At 45.6% G+C, this 19,636-nt stretch overlaps 2 protein-coding genes and 1 long non-coding RNA gene across 3 annotated transcripts; 1 reads left to right on the top strand and 2 right to left on the bottom strand.

Annotated features, from left to right (window-relative positions):
- The first annotated feature begins 10,633 nt into the window (after positions 1–10,633).
- Positions 10,634–13,672, top strand: LOC114853501 (uncharacterized). Its single transcript, XR_008694493.1, has 4 exons — positions 10,634–11,574; positions 13,028–13,255; positions 13,360–13,434; positions 13,535–13,672. It is a non-coding gene; the product is annotated as an uncharacterized LOC114853501 (long non-coding RNA).
- Positions 12,615–14,913, bottom strand: LOC114853497 (hydroxysteroid 11-beta-dehydrogenase 1-like protein). Its single transcript, XM_029146925.3, has 6 exons — positions 14,792–14,913; positions 13,778–13,908; positions 13,486–13,689; positions 13,314–13,407; positions 13,012–13,177; positions 12,615–12,910 (listed from the first exon to the last, which is right to left on the bottom strand). The coding sequence occupies exons 1-6, from the start codon at positions 14,874–14,876 to the stop codon at positions 12,727–12,729; spliced, it is 864 nt and encodes a 287-aa protein (XP_029002758.1). The 5' UTR covers positions 14,877–14,913; the 3' UTR covers positions 12,615–12,726.
- A 1,559-nt stretch (positions 14,914–16,472) lies between these two features.
- On the bottom strand, positions 16,473–19,535 carry LOC114853496 (hydroxysteroid 11-beta-dehydrogenase 1-like protein). Its single transcript, XM_029146924.3, has 6 exons — positions 19,348–19,535; positions 18,342–18,472; positions 18,050–18,253; positions 17,388–17,481; positions 16,971–17,136; positions 16,473–16,887 (listed from the first exon to the last, which is right to left on the bottom strand). Exons 1-6 carry the CDS (start codon positions 19,430–19,432, stop codon positions 16,704–16,706), a joined length of 864 nt encoding a protein of 287 aa, XP_029002757.1. The 5' UTR covers positions 19,433–19,535; the 3' UTR covers positions 16,473–16,703.
- Between the last annotated feature and the right edge of the window lie 101 nt (positions 19,536–19,636).

The following is a 19,636-nucleotide window of genomic DNA, read 5'->3' on the forward strand; positions in this document are numbered from 1 at the left end:
GTGAAGATTGAAGCTGTACAACTAAAGTTAACACAACTCTGTTTCCCACCAATCCCTCACGGGAGCACATGCTTCCGCCGCTAACAGCTGAAATTAGCATGCATGGAGGTAATTACTCAACCTATGGCTGTGGTACAGGGGCAGGTTTTGTGGAGTTACTGAACCGTCGTTTGTGTGAATGCACCCAGAGGCCTAGACTTGCCTTGAGCCGTTGGGGAACAAGAGGAACCGCGGCCCGTCACTCGGCAGCAGCGGGAGGCTCGCGCTGTTTCGCATTTCTTCACTGTGTTTCTTCCTGGGATTTTTCTTCTCTTGACAGGAGGTGTCAGGAGCAAACCGGCAGTTGAAAGGGGAGCCGCATTCTTTCAGCGCCGTTTTCTCCATCGCCGCTTTTGTTCGCCGCTTGTGTTTGTCTGAGGGCTTTTTTCTCCTTTTCCGACCCTCAGACGCTGTTTGTGGACCAGTTGACGTAAGCGGCCACAGACAGGGAGAGGCGTTGGCACAAATCGCACACTTGAGATTGGATTTAAACAGATCAGAGGCCTCACGGTTGCTGAGGACTCGTTGGAGGGTGCGCGGTCGCGTTCTGTTGTCGTAATGTCAGGCCAGCATTAGCATGCGGGTTATTTTATTGGCTTTTCACAACTGCCCGTGTCATGTGGTTTCTCCCAGAGTGAAAGTAGAATGGAAACTGTCCGTGTTTATAGGAGGAGCAAATCTCAGTGAACTTGATTGAAGTTGTGTGACTCAGCGAGTGAAGCCTCCCTGTAAAATGCCACAAGTCCTCGGTGCTGCTCCACTAGCTCCCGACTCCCTTCAAAGTCTTCAAAAGAAGGGAGTGAAGCCTTCTGGCCGGCATTCCCCCCTCGTTGGGAATGTTTTTAGAATTAAAAGACAAATCTGGCCCCGGATGCTTTCCCTGGGAGTGTTTGCCTCCTTTACGGGTTAAGAAAATAACCCCGTGGCTTTACCTCAGCGCGGGCCGGGGTCGAGGGGGGGGGGGGCTGGGGGCTCGCATTCATCCACAGGTCATTGTTACAGTAGAAAGCAGCACAATGGACCTGTCCTGTGAACAGATTCCCTTCTTTAACTCACAGTGAGAGATCTGTAGAGTGCCCCCCCCCAGAAGGCCGTGGAGGCGAATGTGGAAATTGAGGCTACCTGTTGCATGAAGCAGCTCAGGCATTATGCATGCTGCCGGCCTGCCACCCTCAGGGGAAGACGGGTGCAGGCTGCTGATGGAGACTTGGCTGTGGAGCTTAAAAGCACATCTGGTAGAGATTGTGAGGAGTTTTTTTTTTTTTGCAGATGTGCAGATGTTCTTACATTGCCATTAAAAATGCTTGGATTCTAAAAGAATTAAGTCATTACAATATATACAGCCTATAGGAATTTTATTGATTTTAGGGATATATACCTTCTGGTTCATTTAACCTGTTGCTAAACTTAGCGACTCTGCAAACAAGGCCACACTGCTGCAGAGTAGAGTCTTTAGAATTACTGTAAAGCAACAATCCAACACCTGACTGGTTGTTCTCTACAAAGGTTGCTGTTCTCCTGCTCACACTGATCATGTGTGTTCACCAACACCAGAGCCGAGGCCTCGAAACGAGCAGCAACGCAAGGACACGACTCAAAGAAGAGGTTAAAAAAAATCATCCGAGCGTCTAGAAGCGAGGAACAGGCTCGAACAAACAACCCGACTCGTCTCTGCGTTAGCCCTGCAGCACGTGGAGCTTTTCTGGCAGCGCCCAGTGTCTGTTGACTCACCGACGTGCTCTCTGCCAGCTATTCATACCTTTCCACCTCTCTCACTTTGTTTCCCCTGCAGATCGCTCAGTTAGCAGCTAACCAGGACTAAAAAGGAGCTTCCAATCCAGTCTCCTACAAAGATCATAGGTTGTGCAAGCTTTATTTATTAGTTTCTTTGTTTCTGATAATCTTTGGTGTAGTTCAGTTTAGGGTGTGATGTCTAAGGAAGTCCTGAGGAAGTTAAACACGGTGGGATACGTAAGTGTGCACATGTCTGGGTTTAAAATGAGCCAGTTTCTGTAAAAAAAGACGAGACTTGTCAACGCTGCTGATCACATTCAAACTTCCATTAATGATCTCTTTCGTTGCACAGGAAAAGACGCAGAAACAAAGCGAAGCGTGGCTGAAGGTGAACCAGGTTGTCAGCCTCCGGACGTACATAGAATCCCAGCTTTCGCTTAAATAATGTAAAGCGTTTTAGTACCGTGTTGCTGCGCCGCCGGTGACGGCCGCGACGATGACAGCGACGGTAGTCACGCAGACAAGAGGTTTGTGCTCTTCTTCCCCCATAGAACCGCCGCAGAGCAGAGCAGGCTCTCCCCCGCCGCTCCGGCCTCAGACCCAAGCCTCTGTCTGGAATGCAATCTGCCTGCCATCTGCAGGCCTCCACGGCTCTGTTTGATATTCAAACAAACACCTGTCAGAAGTCCATGTCTCATCTCACATAGCTCTTGGAAACTGGCAAAAAAAGTCCCAACCTCTTCCTTGCACCAAAAACAGAGGGGAAGAGAGGCAAATGTGTTTTTTCATTCCAACCATCTGTGCATGTGTTAAATATAGATTTTTATGCAAGGCTCAAAGGACCAGTTCTACTTTCCACCGAATGTTAAAGAATAATGGGCCGCTGAACGTGTTGCATTGGGCTACGGACGAATCGACTCGTTGTTCTCCCTCAGCCGGAGCTGGTGATTGACCTGCAAGCGTGCAGACGTGCTTGAATTGGGCTCTTCGGAGGACGTTCTCCGGTAGAGGTTAGTTATGGAGGCTTTAAACAGAACCTGTGTCCTTCTCTTCCTCCTCCTACACCCTGCTGTTTTCCACATCTCCCTCTCTCTCCTTCACATATTGAGATGAAGCGTTTGCTGTAGCATGACGGGGCGCTGCTTGGCAGCCGTCCAGGCCCCACATCTGCCCGACTGCTGTTCCCCAACCCCAACCCCCCCGACAGCCCCCCCAACAGTACTGCTTCAGTTGTCAGCCCATTCCAGGGTCTGTCTCAAGGTCTGCACGTTTCTCAGAGCAGCAATGATGGACTCTTGCAGAGATCTCCAGTGTGAGTGACTAATGGTGCGGAGACATCTCTGAAGGCATTGAGGAATGGATTCATCCAGCGTCGTTTATCACACGGCCTGTCAGTGCCAATATAAACGCCTGATGGAAAGCACACGTTCACCTTTGAGTGGAAGTGACCACGAAAACCTGCAGCACATCACAGGATGCCGCTTGTTTACAGTGCAGCATTGGAAAGCAAGACATTTATTCTAAAATCCAACATACAACATCCAACAGACGAGCAAAATAAAGGACCAAGAATGCATAAACACCTTCAGATGAGAATAGAACAGCTGCTTTTCCCATGCCGGCGAGTGTGGCCTATGCTGACCATCTGTGGAGGTCATATAACTTTACTTCTTCTCCTCTCTTGTAGGGGTTTTATGATGTGCTTCTTGCATCTGCCATGTGTAAAGCTGAGCAAGCCCAGTGTTATCCATGACAGCCACAAATTTACAGCAATGCAGAGAATTGGGGATTCTTTGAGTTTACCTGTGTCTGTCAGTGAAAGTTGTACGGATGATACACGAGTCACAGGGGCCAGAAAGCGTCGGGTTCTGTGTGAGAGGGAGTGTAACACGTCGCAAGACTGATTTAAAGAATAATGAGACTGAACACAATTACAGCCAAGAGCGTTTCCAGTGTTTTATGTAAAGATGTTCTAACTGTTGTGGGCGCGAGACAGACACAGGGAGAGAAAGGTAAAAAGGAACAAGGAACTGACAATTAGGGACAACTAATCACCAAGTGTGTAGCCAAGCGCATCCCCCCACGCTGGTGCCAGCGCTTGCACTGTGCTTGAACCTGCGCTGAATGCCAACGGCAGATAATTATAAACCCGCAGGGCAGGCCTCCTCTGTGCAGAGGGAGGGATGGAGCCTCAGCCAAGCCTGAACTCCTGACCTTCTTCACACACGAAGCGTCTGTTGTGGGCTTCGGGAGGTGCAAGATGGGTCACAGCAAGCCGTGAGGCAACCGGGAGAGAATGAGGGAGAGGGAGGGACAGAGGTGGTTGAGGACCAGGGGGGGAGCTGTTAAAAGGGAAGGGGGGTGGGGGGATGGGTGAGGCGCACAGGGCAACCGAGGGGGAGGGGGTGGGGGAGGGGAGGAGGGTCACTTTTTTGTTGGCATTCTTTAGTGAGCATTCCCGACCAATCGGACGGGAGAAGGAACTACTTTGCAAACCACAGTGGGAGAAATCCCCATTGTTATGTGTGTTTGTTATCTCCTCTCGCTTTATCAGCATGTATTAGGTGGGGAAATGAACTCCATTCAACTCCTTTGTCTGCAGAGAGCAGGCTTTGTTTGAACTTGATCATCTTTTAAAGTTTCACTAGCTTATCATTACACAGTCACATGTTATCAGCTCTTAAGGATCCCAAGTCTTCATTTTTAAAAGCATTTAATCTCCTTTTTAAGCTAATTGTAGCCTCAGCATCATCATCAACATATGATGACATGATAAATATGTGCTTTTAAGATCAACCTAAACTTGTATCTTATTTAAAACAATACCAACGCCCAGCGTTGGTTAAAGGATCAACAGCTTAGAATTAGCCCTAAATGCTAAAACATTTAGATTCTGTTGCCAGAAGCCAACTGATAGCGACCAAAGGCACAGGCACAGTATGGAAATAACAATATTTACATACAACTATGGAGCTATGGAAAGGTGGCGTTCAAATAGTCAGATTAGATGATGTAGATTGGACAGTAATTCAGTCAGAGGAGCATGTAAACAAAACAGACCGAATCAAATTATCAGACAGCAAATATCCACCGCGAATATTCTACCTGATGATAAAACAGGTATGTTTATTTATATAAGGCTCATAACAGCACTGATTATTATAGTTCACATTTAGCTACACTTTAATTAGCATTTGTGAAGTTGCCATTTCTAAGAATTCACTTTTCAATTATGAATAAAAAAATGAAACAGCACCAAAGTCGAACTCAAGTCACCAACGCGCAAACTCGTCCACACAGAAAACATCTCAATTAGAGCCACCGTCTCATTTTCCCTTCTCGTTTCAGTCGGAGACGTCGACGGAGCACCTCGCCTCATCTGGCCTCCTGCTCTCATCATGAAGCTCTCCCTTGCTTTACACTTTGCCAATTTCCCATGATTGAATGTAATTGGGACCAGATAAGCCCGCTCTTTCTCTCTCGCTCCCTCCCCAGCGCCCTTTGATCACTGCTGACCTGGCTGCGGCTCAGCTCTGACACGCTGGCGAGCGTTTCTTGGGTGGCTCGTGATTGCTGGCAGACATATGGCAAGATATACTGAGCATTGATGTGCAAGCCTCCAAATCCAACGCGCCACGGAGAATGTCACAGCCCCTGTCCCGCTGTTAGAACCCCCCCCCCCCCCCCAACAGTCGCGAATGCGTTTGTGCGAAAAAACAGTATGAGTTATTTGTGCGGGGCTGTTTATGCATGTGTGAGCGATTGTCTGGGGGGAATAGAACAAGATGTGCGCAAACATTCCCCAAATTCAATTCAGATTTGTAAATCCTGTGCAAATTACTATTGCCTCTTTCTCCTCTCCCCGCCGTGCTCCTCTTTGAAAGCCGTCTTCTGAAGCAATCACTCCCAGATGGAGAATATTAGACGTAATCACTTCCATTTGCCGGTTCTTTTACTCTCACTGCGAGGTGACGTGCCATCTCTGTCTGACATCTCCTCACAATGGACAATTACTGAGCACTCATCAATCAAGAACTCTGATTCCGCCAAAATCTGGTAAAAAATCATCTTCTTTGATAACCTCCAGAACTCTGGAAATATACTTGTGCGTGTAATAGGGTCATATTCTCTCCCATTGTGTGCAAGTGCCACTATCTGGGCTGTTCTAGGCGTGTGTCTGAGTGTCAAGTGCACTCAGCCAACTTTTATAAGCCCCTACACTTAGACTGTAGCGTGTATATACTGGAGGGGGTGCGTTTGATCTGCTGTTTTGTAGAAAGTCTGTGTCAAGTGTCTTGGCTGAGCTGCAGAGAAGCCACGTGCTGCCGGGCGTTCTGCTGAGGGGGAGCCGTCTTTCAAAAGTCTGCCATATGGAAAAACCCAGAATAACAGATGACATATGGAATAAGGGATGTCTACCTCTCTACCTTCAGACCGTATACATTTTTTCATCCCCCTTCATGTCAAAATCTCTTCATCTATCCAATTTTCGTGCTCTTTTCCCTTTCTCCCGGCTCTTCTTCCCCTCTTGCTCCACCGCCAACTCCCACCCTCACCTCCAGCGTCTCTCTCTCCTTCTCTTCCCTCTATCCTTCATTCTCTGAGACAGACAATAAAGCAAGCTTTTCCATGGCTGACCTGCAATTCACCCCTGCCTCCACACCATCCCAAACCACAGACAGAGGGTGAGTTACAGCCCGGGATCCAGCGTGCTGCAGAATGGCCGTCGATCTGTGGCCAGAATCTGGGTCCCACTGGGCTTCTGGTCCCTGTGGCTGGTCGGCTCTGTTCTGCTCAGCGCCGCTGATGGGGTCAAGCAGACTCCAGACGCGTACGCAGCACTCAGATCGAAGGAAATTCCTACGGGTTCAGAAGGAATAAAGAAAGCGAGACTGAGGGGAAAAGAGAAGAATGTAGAAATGAAGGAAAGAGGAAATTCAGTTCCACCGAGAGCCCTGGAGTGATTCCTCTTACATGTGTCTGTTCTTAGGGGAGAAGTCATTTCTAGCGTCCAGCTAATTTCAAGCACGTGCTCCTCTTCTGATTCTCTCATGACCCTGATTTGACACAGCCACATCACTGACCTTTGGATGTGTCATTTGGCAAGCTGAAGTTATAGTTCATGTGAATCAGATGTTACAGCGAGGAGACTCCTTTGTTGCCTGGCAGCTCGACCAGAGGAGGAGCACCTGCTTCCACATAAATCTTCAGATAAAGATGATATACTGGAGCTGGCTCAGACGTCTGTGCATGTGGAAATCTGATTCCTTCTGCATGTGCACCGTGCTTTTCACTCCCACGTGAATCCGTCGACCGCTGTCGCAGGTTCCCTTCATCCGGAGTGAGTCCTAGAATTCAGGATTTGAAGCAGAAGTTGGAGTCACATGTCTCCCAGCATCATGACCCCAGGGTCTCAAGGTTGAGGTGGAGGCCCAGCCGGAGCTCGCTGGTGGAACCATGAACCGGGTCAGGTCATGTCAGCCGTGGGCTCACACGGCCCACACCAACACAGTCCAGAATGCAACTTATTTGTTTTAACTATATAATAAATAACTTTGTAAAAGCTAAGCGTGTACCTAGTGCAGCTTTGTCTTTAATGTACAGTCATTAATGAACTAGAATTCTTCTCACTTTTGCCTTACTTTTACAAACATGTTGTTTCAGAACCTCTAGTAGGATCCACATTGTCTTTTTCTTGACCAAAACTAAACCCATGTGGACCCTGGGTTCATCTCCAACAATAATCCATTTTAACTGCAACGTAAAGAAAGAGGAGAGTACAGACCTGGTCCCAGGAGGTCATAAATTGTTGAGGCAGACCCGGTTTGAGCAGCGAATTGAGCGTAGGCAGAAGCTCTCTTAAAGAGTCTAGTGGTCTCTGTTTCTTCCAGGGTTTAACCCTCTCACCTCTTCTCATTGGCCCCACTTTTATTCAGGAGGCTGATTTATTGGAGTTCACCAGGGAGAGAAATGAGCACAGCACAGCCATCAGCCGTGCTTGTGATAAATGACCCGCGCTGCGATCTTCATCTCAACTAGGGCCCAAAGTTCCGACGGGCGAGAAAGGAGAAAGTGTGCGTAAACTGCTACATTCTTTATAGTTTGAGGATGGTGGACGAAGGAAACTAAGCATAAAAGGACAACTGTTATAAAAACAAAGAATTCAAAATGCACAACAGTGTTGTGGAAGTGAATTGATGTTTTCGGTCTCAGGGTCCCCTTTTCCTGGGCCTGCCCCTGGCGGCACCGATGCAACACAGCCCCTGCGCTCCCTAAATGAAATTCTTTGGAAAGTCATTTTATATCACCCTTTGACTGTGCATTGAACTGTAAAACCACCCCATTGGAAACAAAATAAAAGGATAGGAGAGGGAGCGAAGGGGGGATGGGGCAAGGAGGAGAATTATAATTCTTTGCAGGCCTTTGGTATTAACCCAAACACCAGAGCTGTCAGCAGTTCAGAGAGGGAGGTGCGAGGGGCAAACATTCAGTGTTAATTGGCACTTTGTAAGTTCTGAGCCTTCCTTTTGTGAGGGAAGTGGAAGAGAGTGAGTGAGCAGAGGGGAGGAGTGAGAGAGGGCGGTCGACCAAAAGGGGGGGCGAGAGAGAGAGAGCGCGAGAGCGAGGGAGAGAGAGAGACGGCCCTTGTTCCTGTAGGTTTGTTGGGCCTTGTTGAGGGTGTTTACGGTTCACTTCTTATCCTTTGTTAATTGGGCTTTTCTCCCCCAGTGAAAAAAAAAGAAGAATTCATGTAACCCCCAGCCTGCCACCCATGTTCCCTGTGACTCTCCTCACCAGCCTGCTCAACAACACACAGATGAATGACAAGTATACCACGAAGGGAACGCGCCAATAAACAGGGTTCTCATCACATGAGGTGTAAATGCCACTGCGAACACATCAGAGCTCAGGAAGCATGCTCAATATTTGTTAGTGTTTCGTTTTAGTGAAGGAAAATGGCGCCGTCACTAAAAACCTCAAGCTGATTTTCCTCAGCGTTGTCTCTTCCTGCCAAACAGCCCCCCCCCCCCTCCAGACTAATGGAATGCTCCCGTGTTACTGGTGATACCGCGAAGCGATGTCGGACCATTAGGTACAGGATGTGAAAACACTGTCTGCGTTCTCGCTGCGGATCTTCTCTCGTTGGAGGTATCAGGAATAATTAGAGAGGATGGGACTGGCACAGAGATAGGAAGGCACCTGTCTTTGAAAGGGAGACGACTGGAGGGGGGTTGTTGGCACGAAGCTGGTGCACTCTGCTTCACAGCACCTCTGGCCTCTTTCTGTCTTCCCCTCTCTCTCCCACTGACTGATGTAAATAATAATAGTGCCAGTACTGAATGGACACAGGTGTCAACTATTGTACTGCTCTGAATGGACCTGGGGGAAGGAGGTCAGAGGTCAGAGGGCCACCTCAGCCACCGCTCACACCCACAGTTTCCATTCACACTGACGCTGCCTCCTACGCTCCCTTCCCCCCGTGGCCCTGCTTCCTTTTGTTATCATTGCTCAGTGTTTTGTGAAAACTTCAGACATCACGGACGAGCTCAGATTCAGGAAGATTAACATTCTTCTCTAAATTAATCTGCTCACAAAACTGTGTGGATCGATGGCTGATTGGCTGAAACTTGGATTTTAGGGATGAATTCCACTAGTGACAGTTTTACTACTAATACTTATATTTCTTACTCGGTCCTCTCTTCCTGTTACAGACCACTGCCTGCTGCTGATTTCACGTTTTACTATATGTTTGAACGTTGTGTTTTTTGACATTGTGGTGCATTCAATAACATCTTTAATCCAGCTAAATGTGGCAGTGTCTTGGTGGGACCAGTTGCTAAGCAACCGACGAAGGCTGTAGGAAGTTGTTTCTGATGTTTATGCTAAGCTAAGCTAACCCACTTTTCATAAATACCAAACTATCCTATAATTGATTTTAATTGAGTACATTTAATTATTAAAATGATTTAAATTTTAATCAGTGATGCTAATTATAGAGCATTTTTAAAGATTACTTTTGTGAATTAGGTTGCCAGTGTGTAGCCATGTGACACACACACACACACACACACACACACGCTCTGGTGAGTTAACACATATGACACGTGTGACATGAAGGTCGTCCTTCCGTGTCTCTGAGGAGCTGATGGCTAAAGCTGCAGTGATTTGTGGGGCAGTGTCCTTTGTGGAGCAGTGCAAGGGAGAATCATAAATTGGGATCCATGTGCCCGTATTCCTTCAACGGGTAGGTGACTGTTTATGGTCTGAAAATGACATTTCTGCTGCGTCAGCAAACGTTGTGGCCAAATATAACCCGCGGACATGCTTTATTAACGAGTGCGGAGGAAAAAAAAAGCTTCCAGACTTATTTTACATGTCATTTGATTTTACTACAGTTGCACACGCACACAGATTGTCTTTATCTTTCGGCGCGTAGATTAAACAAATGTGTTGTTTCACGGATATTAAAACACAATTCACCCCCCATTACAAACCCCTGTGAGTACGAGTCCAAATGGCCAATCTGTCTGCCACCTTTCAAGTTTTATGTGCACTCAGTAAAGCAGCCAGCCTCTGCTTTGGTCTTGGCCTTGACTGTTTGCAGTCATAATGAAAATGTTTGATCTTGATATAGAGCTCCGGCTAAACCCTGGGGAAAACACACCACTGAAGCAATATGATAGTTATTATGTAAGCGGTGGAGGGTTTGATTTCCAGCGTGCGCCGCAGTGCGTAATGAGAAGAACAATATAAATACATCCATCGACTCATCAAGGTTCCATTGTTGTGGGTGGATACTCCTCGGCCCATGAGATCTAAGCGTGGTGAAGATGGAGATGCTGGAGAAGGGTGAGAGGATTTATTGCCCAGCATTAGGAGCACTAATCTGTTGCAGGTGCTCCTGGTGTTCTCCTAGACCGTGCCTGCCCTCCTTCCCAGGAGGCCCCATTATGTGTGTGTGGGTGTGACAGAGACAGAAGGAGTCAGAGGGAAGGAGACAGTTATGTTTTACTTCTTGGCATCTGCAGGTAGATTATACCATCTCTACAATCCTCTCAAATCACCAGGAGGCTCAGGATGTGGACACGGAGAACATGAAGTCCAATGGCTTCTCCTCATCAGTCACATCGCCTGCACAGCTGCTGCAGGACAGATGTGTGGTCCCCATAAAACGCCGGGATGAAATATTCAAGGACACTTTTTTGGCTTGTTCGTTTATACGGATATCTGAGAAATGACTCAGATTTCTCAGTCTTTCAAACAACACATAGTTTTAGTGAAACTTCCTCTCCTTTCTTGGCACTAATAACTCATGGTGGGTATACAGTAGGAAACCTCTCTATCAGCAGGAAGGATGCAACCTATGGGGCGTATTACAATAAAGAAAAGATCCGCCAGTATGGATTGAGCCAACGGCTTCACAGGAAGCCTGCGGTGCTTTTGGTGACGATGAACAAAGACACACAAAGAGACCCGCTGAGAAAGTCCTGCTCTGTAGGAAGCCTGCAACGCCTGCTATGGCCAGCTTTGCAAAGACAAAAGTAAATGAAATAGAGACGAATAGAGATGGGGAGGAATCCAGGGGCGGAGGACGGCAACGATACTGCAGGGAAGAGAAACACGGAGAGCGACAGAAGTTTGAAAACATCACGTGGTTTGATCATGTGAACCCAGTGGTTTTATTTTACCAAGCAAACACTTGATTGTGTTACAGAGCATATTCCAGGATTTGGCTCCGTGGAGTTCACAGGCTTCAACATATGGACTAGAGGAGCTGGGGATCTGACCACTAGGCCTGCAGTAAGTGGACAACCCAGTCTAGCTCATATTCTACAGTTCATCACGTAAGAATTTAAAATGGTTTGTCAAATATCTAAACGCTACAGCGTAAGTGAAGCGGCACTGAAAGGTGACTTAACTTTGGTAACAGTGCCCTCAAGTGGACGTGTGCGGTACTTCATCCTCCTCGAAAGGGCTCCTTTCCAGAAAACATGTCATCCTACGGTTTACTGCACTTGTTGAGAAATCAACAATGAGGCGTTTCCTGTTTTTCCACTCAGTAAAGTAAAATGTTCACTGCACAGACTGTTCAGTGCAGACAATTCACTCCCTTTTAGCCTGTTTGAGGCTGGTTACAGTAGTTACAGGCTTTTCTCTCCTGTGGACTATAACTGAACACAAATCAGTTGCCTGGATGCATGGTGGGCGAACACAGGGAAATCTAAACAAATCAAATATACACTACTGTTCAAAAGTCTGGGGTCACTTAGAAACGTCCTTATTTTTTAACAGAATGGCACTTTTTTGCAATGAACAATTCAGAAATACACTGTTTACATCACTAATGTGGTAAATGACTATTCTAGCTGCAAATGTCTGATTTTAGCTGCAATATTTACTTAGGTGTATTGAGGCCCTTTTCCAGCAACTGTCACTGCAATGTAGTAATGGTACAATGTGTCTGCTCATTGCTTCAGAAGGCCCAGATAACCAGATGACCTCAACAAATTAACATCCAGAATGCCAAAGGCCTGCAATGCTGTGATTGCTGCAAGTGGAGGATTCTTTGATGAGAGCAAATTTTGAGGATTAAAAAAAAATATTATTTCAAATACAAATCATTATTTTAACCTTTTCAATTAGACTATATTTTCTATTCACTGGTAAATAAAAGTGTGACTTTTAATGGTAAAACACAAAATTGTCTTGGTGACCCCAAACTTTTGAACAGTAGTGTATGTCACAAGTCTACAGTGAAGCTGCACCTACAGACGACTGCTGAAGACCTAAGTGAGCCGACTTCTAGCCACAGGTCACACGTAGAGTTAAAGGCCAATCAGTCTAACTCACATGTTTTTTAATAGGAAAGTTTAACATTTTTTCTATAATTCATTTTTTCATTTAACTTTTTAAACTATATTTAACTCTGCATATAGACACAACCAGGGCATGTCATGGTTTGTATTTGTAGATGTTCTGGATGACGCGGTTCATGACAGAGGGAAAGCAGTCATTGAATAGGTGAAGACTGTAGGTGAACCAGGGGTAGAAGAGCTCCTGCTGCCTCGTGGCTCCTGCAGTGATGATGTTCAAGGCTGCGTCTGTGGCAGGATAAGCTGGTGCATCAAGGACCCCCCTAAAAACAAGATATTACCCCCGTACTTTAAAAGGCAAATCCAAAGTACTATTAGTGATAAAACACTTTAGCATTATAGTATTTGCAAGCAATTGACTGACCTGACTTTCTCCATAGCTGACTCAGTGTCAATGAGGCCCAGCGTACATATAGAGATGGACACATTGCTCTTCTTCATGGACAGCTCATGGTGAAGGACCCCAAAGAAACCGTCTAGGGCAAACTTAGATGTGGTGTACGGAGCCATGAAGGGAGTCGGAATTCTACCTGTGAGCGTCAACAGCTGTTATAGTCATGGCAGAGGGGAAATATACAAAGGCTTCATTTGTTCTTTAACTCTACCAGGTAACAACTTGTGAAGCTATTTAGAAGTAATAAACTTATATAGAAAAAGTAACTTCACCCAGAAGTGATGAAACCACCACCACTGCTCCTTTGCTTTGCTCAAGGGCACTCAACGCTCTCCAAGCCATCTGAACGTAGCTGAAGAAGTTGGCCTTGATGAAGCACACAGACAAACAGAGGTCAGTGCACTGTGTTCATGATGACGACAGAGCGTCACAGCGACGCATTACCTTCATCAGCCACCTCATGTGCTCTACGTCTCCGTCCCACATGCTGAAGGTGGTCGAGCCAATGTGGTTGAGGACCAGGTAATCCAGACCTCCAAGCTTCTCCAGAGCAAAGTCCACCACTTTCTCAGGCTGCGCCTCATCGGCCATGTCTGCTGCTACGTACACAGCTTTCTGGGCTCCCAGACTCAGGCACTTCTCTACCACCTGGAACAGCAGCACAACGTGGGTCAGGTGGGCCTCCAGCACACTAGGGGGCGACAGCACTAACGGTGCATGTTTGAAGGTCACTGACCTGCTGCAGCACCTTCTCTCTCCTCGCTGTAATAACTATCTGGGCTCCAAAGCGGGAGTAATGATACGCCATTTGTTCACCGATCCCAGTACTGGCCCCAGTCACCAGCACCCTGGCTCCTCTCAGAGATTCTGAAACACAGTCATATAGATTGATTAATGGGACACATATTGTAATACACAAAACAAGTTCACAAAATACACAGAGGTATTAACAGGCATTGTTTAAAAAACAGAAGTGAACTTTTAGAAGTGATGCGTGCTTTGACTTTTCAATAATGATTTGATGTACATTTTATCTAAAAAAAAAACTAAAAATCATGATTCATTATCTCCCCAGCATATTTTGGAACAAACTAACATACATCATAAAGATAAACCCGGCAAATATGCATATGTAGGCTAAGGTCAAAGGGCTTTCAGACACTGGAGAGGTGTAACTATAGACCAGGGCACTAAAATTCATTCTAGTTCACTACTATTGACTCTGAGCAGCAGAATAAAATGTAATGGATTTCATTAACTTGTGGTTTCTTTTCATAGTTTTTCCAGAGGAAAGCATTATTGATAATTTGTTCAGCGTATTCAGCTCAACCATCACCCAGATACAGGTACGGTAGAGTCAAACCCACATTCATGTACGTCAACGCTGCAGAATGTTGGGGGACGAGGACAACTCAGTTAGTCTACGTGTGAATGGTGTCAATGAGTAATAGCTATAACTATTCAATTAGAGAGACATAGAACTATGACACCTAAACATTTTTGTGGCACATTCTAAAATGCTTTCTTATTCAAGCCCAACCACACAATCAGCAAAATATTTCTCTTGCAGTTGTATGATCGCCATCATGAAGCAGTTAAATTTATGTTTGAAATGCTGCTTATCAGGACGATCTGATTTAGATAATCCAGAGAAGACGAAGTTAATAAGCCTGCTGCATTTATAGTGACCGCTGCATGTTAACGGCCACGTTCACCTCCAGTGCACACAAGAGGAACAGACGGGTCTCACCTGCGTCGAAGCTGGGTCCGCTCCACCTGACGGCTGCGTAGACGACGCACACGCTCACCAGCAGAACTTTAGCTGAAGTTCTCATTGTGCTCTTTTGTAGCAGCCACGGTTTGTACGTTTTGATGATAACCACTGTCCTGGAAGCAGCCTGGAGTAAAAATCTGCAGCTTTACTGTGACTTTTTTACTCTGGACCCCTCCCTGTGAACATACATAAGCCTTCCTGTGTCATGAGGCCCCTTCAAGACGAGCAGGTTTTGTGCATGCGGCTTATTTTCGGTTCAGCTGGCTCTCGCGTCTCAGACAACGATGGAGGGCCTCATGTTTTACGGCAGCTGTCTGTCTTGTGGGAGACCCCAGGGCACATAGCTATAGTTTACAGGTAGACGGGCTTCATATTTACTGTAAAACGCTGCTCATGACAGTCACAATAGTTCATAAGCTTTAACAGTTGCACGGCCGGAAATACCTGGCTCTTATCAGATCTGAAATCTGTTTGGTTTTCAGTTGGTTCAGGTGTCAAGGTATTACATACAAAAGTCTCGTAAGAATGTCAACATCCTCCCAGAACTCAAATGCATCACCATTTAATGACACCTAGCCACAGAGCATGACCATGATGCAGATCCAGTGAATGGAATCACACAAGGAGGCGAAGAACGTTCCCCCCAGAAGTCTCTGAGCAGCAGACGAGCTTCTGGTGGTTTTGCACTGCAGCCGATGGCCTCAGGCTTGCAGGTACGCTGCAGGTCATGTTGAGCCACCAGCCGCGGTCTTTCAGGATGAATGCGTCATGGGCATAATCAAAATACATGATTTATTCTAGAATTCTTATGACTTACATCTTATTTTAAATAAAACAGACATCGTTTGATGAGAATTTCAAGCTAATTCATGTTAGGTGGTTGATTTCTGTAACGTTGAGAACATTCAAAGTTCCCAGTTCAATAGTTTAGTTCAATTGTTTTAACTTTTTTTACATGTGTTCTCACATGTTCTTCTGCCTTTTTTACAACCATGTGAAATTTACAGATGTCCAGTATCTAAACCAAATAAACTAGTAATCAGGATCTTGTTATATCTGACCACACGTATATTTGTGAGACCATAAATATTTCACGTTGTGTATTGTAATTAGTCAGTTTGGACTCTGTAAGTGGCATCAATCCTTAATTCCACCGTTAAGGCACAACCATAAGTTTGGTCTTATTACTACGGTGTTCATGTTCTAATGACTACGCTTATTCTCCTAAAAATGCATTGTGAAGAGAGCAGCTGTTTATTGATGTTTTTAAAAACACCTGTTACGTATGGAAGATAAAGAGGACATTTAAACATTTCGTATACAATTCAAATTTGAAATGAACAAGGTAAAACATTTAGATCAGTGGTCCCCAACCTGTGGGCTGTGGACTGGTACTGGTCCATTGGTCTATTGGTACCGGGCCACGAAGAATACTTAACTTACATTATATCTGCTTTATTTATTGTGTGATTCTGAGCGATGTTTTCTTTTGGAAAATTGGAAAATCTACAAATCACTCTTGATTGAAATTCCCAAGCTAACAAACAAACATCTTTGGAAAGTTTATTTTAAAAGAGCTAGTGAGGAGACAAACGAAGGGGCTTCTTGTAGAAAGAAAAATAAAGCTGCATTTAACAAACAAGACCAGGAGTCCTACTTGAAACATGAATTTAATACAGGTTGTTCCCACTCTGCTAATATGCAGCCACATGCAATGAAGAACTGAAGAATTTTAACTGCATCACCACAGTTCTGCAGACTGGTCTGTGAAAATGGTGTTTCACATTAAGCCAGTCTGAGGACGGGGACTGCTGGTCCAACGACTGACAGCATGAAGACAATAAAACACATACTGTACATTTCACATTTTACTCGCACAGAGGAATTGTCATGGTTTGTATTTGTAGCTGTTCTGGATGAAAAAGTTTGTGACAGAGGGAAACCAGTCTTTGATTAGGTTTACATTGTAGGTGAACCAGGGGTAGTAGAGTTCCTGCTGCCTTGTGGCTCCTGTAATGATGATGTTCAAGGCTGCGTCTGTGGCAGGATAAGCTGGGACATCAACGACTCCCCTACAATTTAAAACAGTAACACATTTGAAAATAGTAAATAAACAGCAAATGAGCATTTTTTAAATACAGTAGAATTGACTGACCTGACTTTCTCCATAGCTGAGTCAGTGTCAATGAGGCCCAGCGTACATATAGAGATGGACACATTGCTCTTCTTCATAGAGAGCTCATGGTGAAGGACCCCAAAGAAACCATTCAAGGCAAACTTAGTTGCGGTGTACGGAGCTGTGTAAGGGGTGGCCATTCTACCTGTGAAGCGTCAAGAGCTGTAGATCTGTGTGCATGTAGATAATAATATCTTAATAATTACATTTTTAAAAAAAGCCGAAATGATAATAATCACAATCATTATGGGTCAGAACCACAGTGACATTGACTTATTAATGGTTCCTTTAAAACTGATGGGTAAAACCAGGTGTTATTCAGAATGCGATGTCAGAATATTTATTCCAAATTACACATTAGAAAAAACATTTACAAGTGAACTTGTAAAAATGTACCCAGAAGTGATGAAACCACCACCACTGCTCCTTTGCTTTGCTCAAGGGCACTCAACGCTCTCCAAGCCATCTGAACGTAGCTGAAGAAGTTGGCCTTGATAAAGAACACAGACAAACAGAGGTCAGTGCAGAGTCCTCATGATGACGACAGACCATCCACCCGCTTCGGATGTTATCACAAATAAGGAATGGGCTGATCAGAACTTATCAGCGCATTCGTGCGGGCCAGTAGGTGCCTGCTTTGCCTACTGGCGAACAGCTAGCAGCTAGCTAAGTTGCTACGCTCAATGGCTTCAGACGTTATTGTGGTTAGGGTTAGGGCTGGATAACGGGTGGGGGGTTCAGGTTAGTTAGCTACAGTAACACAATACCGCTAGCTACTTGCTAAGTTATGCTCGCTAATAAATCAAAATCAAAAACTTCAATCCTCCCGTCTGAACAATAACTGCTCAACAGCGCCCCTACTGACTCTGCTGGTTAAATCATCCGGGCCGTGATCAACCTTATGGATCAATGACGTTGACCTACTGCACCTATTCACCGCTGCCAGCAGGTAGGTGGGCACCTACTGGGTCCAACGTATGGGCTGATAACCACTGATAATGACCATTGAATAGCGTGACAACGTCTAAAGCCGCTGGACCATCACAGTGAAGCATCACCTTCATCAGCCACCTCATGTGCTCTACGTCTCCGTCCCACATGCTGAAGGGGCTCGGGCCAATGTGGTTGAGGACCAGGTAATCCAGACCTCCAAGCTTCTCCAGAGCAAAGTCCACCACTTTCTCAGGCTGCGCCTCATCGGCCATGTCTGCTGCTACGTACACAGCTTTCTGGGCTCCCAGACTCAGGCACTTCTCTACCACCTGGAACAGCAGCACAACGTGGGTCAGGTGGGCCTCCAGCACACTAGGGGGCGACAGCACTAACGGTGCATGTTTGAAGGTCACTGACCTGCTGCAGCACCTTCTCTCTCCTCGCTGTAATAACTATCTGGGCTCCAAAGCGGGAGTAATGATACGCCATTTGTTCACCGATCCCAGAACTGGCCCCAGTCACCAGCACCCTGGCTCCTCTCAGAGATTCTGAAACACAGTCATATAATTTCAATTTTCACATGGAGACATGGATAGAAAAATATTATATGAGAAAGAATACAATAACAATACAATAATTACAATAAAATTTAGCAATATAATAAAAAATAGTACATATAATAAGAAAATAATAAGAAAAATAAGAAAAACCAAACCTTTACAAATAGATTATGTGTGTCATTTGAGCTTGTTGAGAGCCAAATATACAGTACATATCACGCAGTGATCCCATTATCTCCCCAATTTATCGAGAACCAATTACACCGTAGAACATATACCATAAAGATAAACCAAGCAAAGTCCTGCATATGCACATTCAGGTCAAAGGGCTTTTAGGCACTTTACAAATCAACCTCGAGCCTAGGATGAACTAGTGAATGCAGTAATGATACACTTAAACGTCTTTCTTCAAAACACATGACTTATTTTTTGCTTTGTTACATGCATTTCCACAGGAAACGTTGCATTTTGTTCAGTGCAGATCAGTAAATATATTCAACACATGCTAAACAGTTATTAATACAGTACCAAAATAATACTGTTTCTTTTAATAGAGAAGCAGTATTACATTGCAACAGCACTTACTTGTTACACAATCCTCATCACATACTCAATGCAATATTGCTCTTGACGTTTTACGATATGCAATTGCAGCCAATATAAAAAAAAAAAAGCTAAATTGGCCTGAGACGTTTTAAATGCTGCTTATCAGGAAGTTGTGATTTAGATAATTTAGCTCAGACGGGTTGAAATGTCTGCTGCGTTTAAGGAGACCACGGCCACAGCCTAGCGCCGAACCCCAGCATCCATCATCACCCGCAGCTCAGATTAGCGGAGAACGCGTTCCCTCCGTCGGGTCTCACCTGCGTCGAAGCTGGGTCCGCTCCACCTGACGGCTGCGTACACGACGCACACGCTCACCAACACCACTTTAGCTGAAGTTCTCATTTTGCTGTTCTGTCGCAGTTACACTTTTGCCACAGTCCCTTGTCCCTCTGTCAGGCTGGGGCAGGTTGACCACGCTCCGGCTGTTGCCAAAGCCTTGCGCTGACGTCACGCGCGAGTAGGGAGGATGACCTCGCGCGACCGAGGCGGGGCACTTGGTGAGAGCCGGGAAACGCATGGCTCTCGCCTGGTTTACGATGTTATTGG

Source organism: Betta splendens, chromosome 4, assembly GCF_900634795.4.
Source record: "Betta splendens chromosome 4, fBetSpl5.4, whole genome shotgun sequence".
Taxonomy (NCBI): domain Eukaryota; kingdom Metazoa; phylum Chordata; class Actinopteri; order Anabantiformes; family Osphronemidae; genus Betta; species Betta splendens.

Excerpts from the sequence above, each read along its gene's own strand:
- LOC114853497 (XM_029146925.3), bottom strand. The coding sequence starts at position 14,876 with ATGAGAACTTCAGCTAAAGTTCTGCTGGTGAGCGTGTGCGTCGTCTAC. Across the intron at positions 13,690-13,777 it reads GAGAGAAGGTGCTGCAGCAG|GTGGTAGAGAAGTGCCTGAG; the intron begins GTCAGTGACCTT and ends CTGCTGTTCCAG. Across the intron at positions 13,408-13,485 it reads ACATGAGGTGGCTGATGAAG|GCCAACTTCTTCAGCTACGT; the intron begins GTAATGCGTCGC and ends TGCTTCATCAAG.
- LOC114853496 (XM_029146924.3), bottom strand. The coding sequence starts at position 19,432 with ATGAGAACTTCAGCTAAAGTGGTGTTGGTGAGCGTGTGCGTCGTGTAC. Across the intron at positions 18,473-19,347 it reads CGGACCCAGCTTCGACGCAG|AATCTCTGAGAGGAGCCAGG; the intron begins GTGAGACCCGAC and ends ACTGTGTTTCAG. Across the intron at positions 18,254-18,341 it reads GAGAGAAGGTGCTGCAGCAG|GTGGTAGAGAAGTGCCTGAG; the intron begins GTCAGTGACCTT and ends CTGCTGTTCCAG.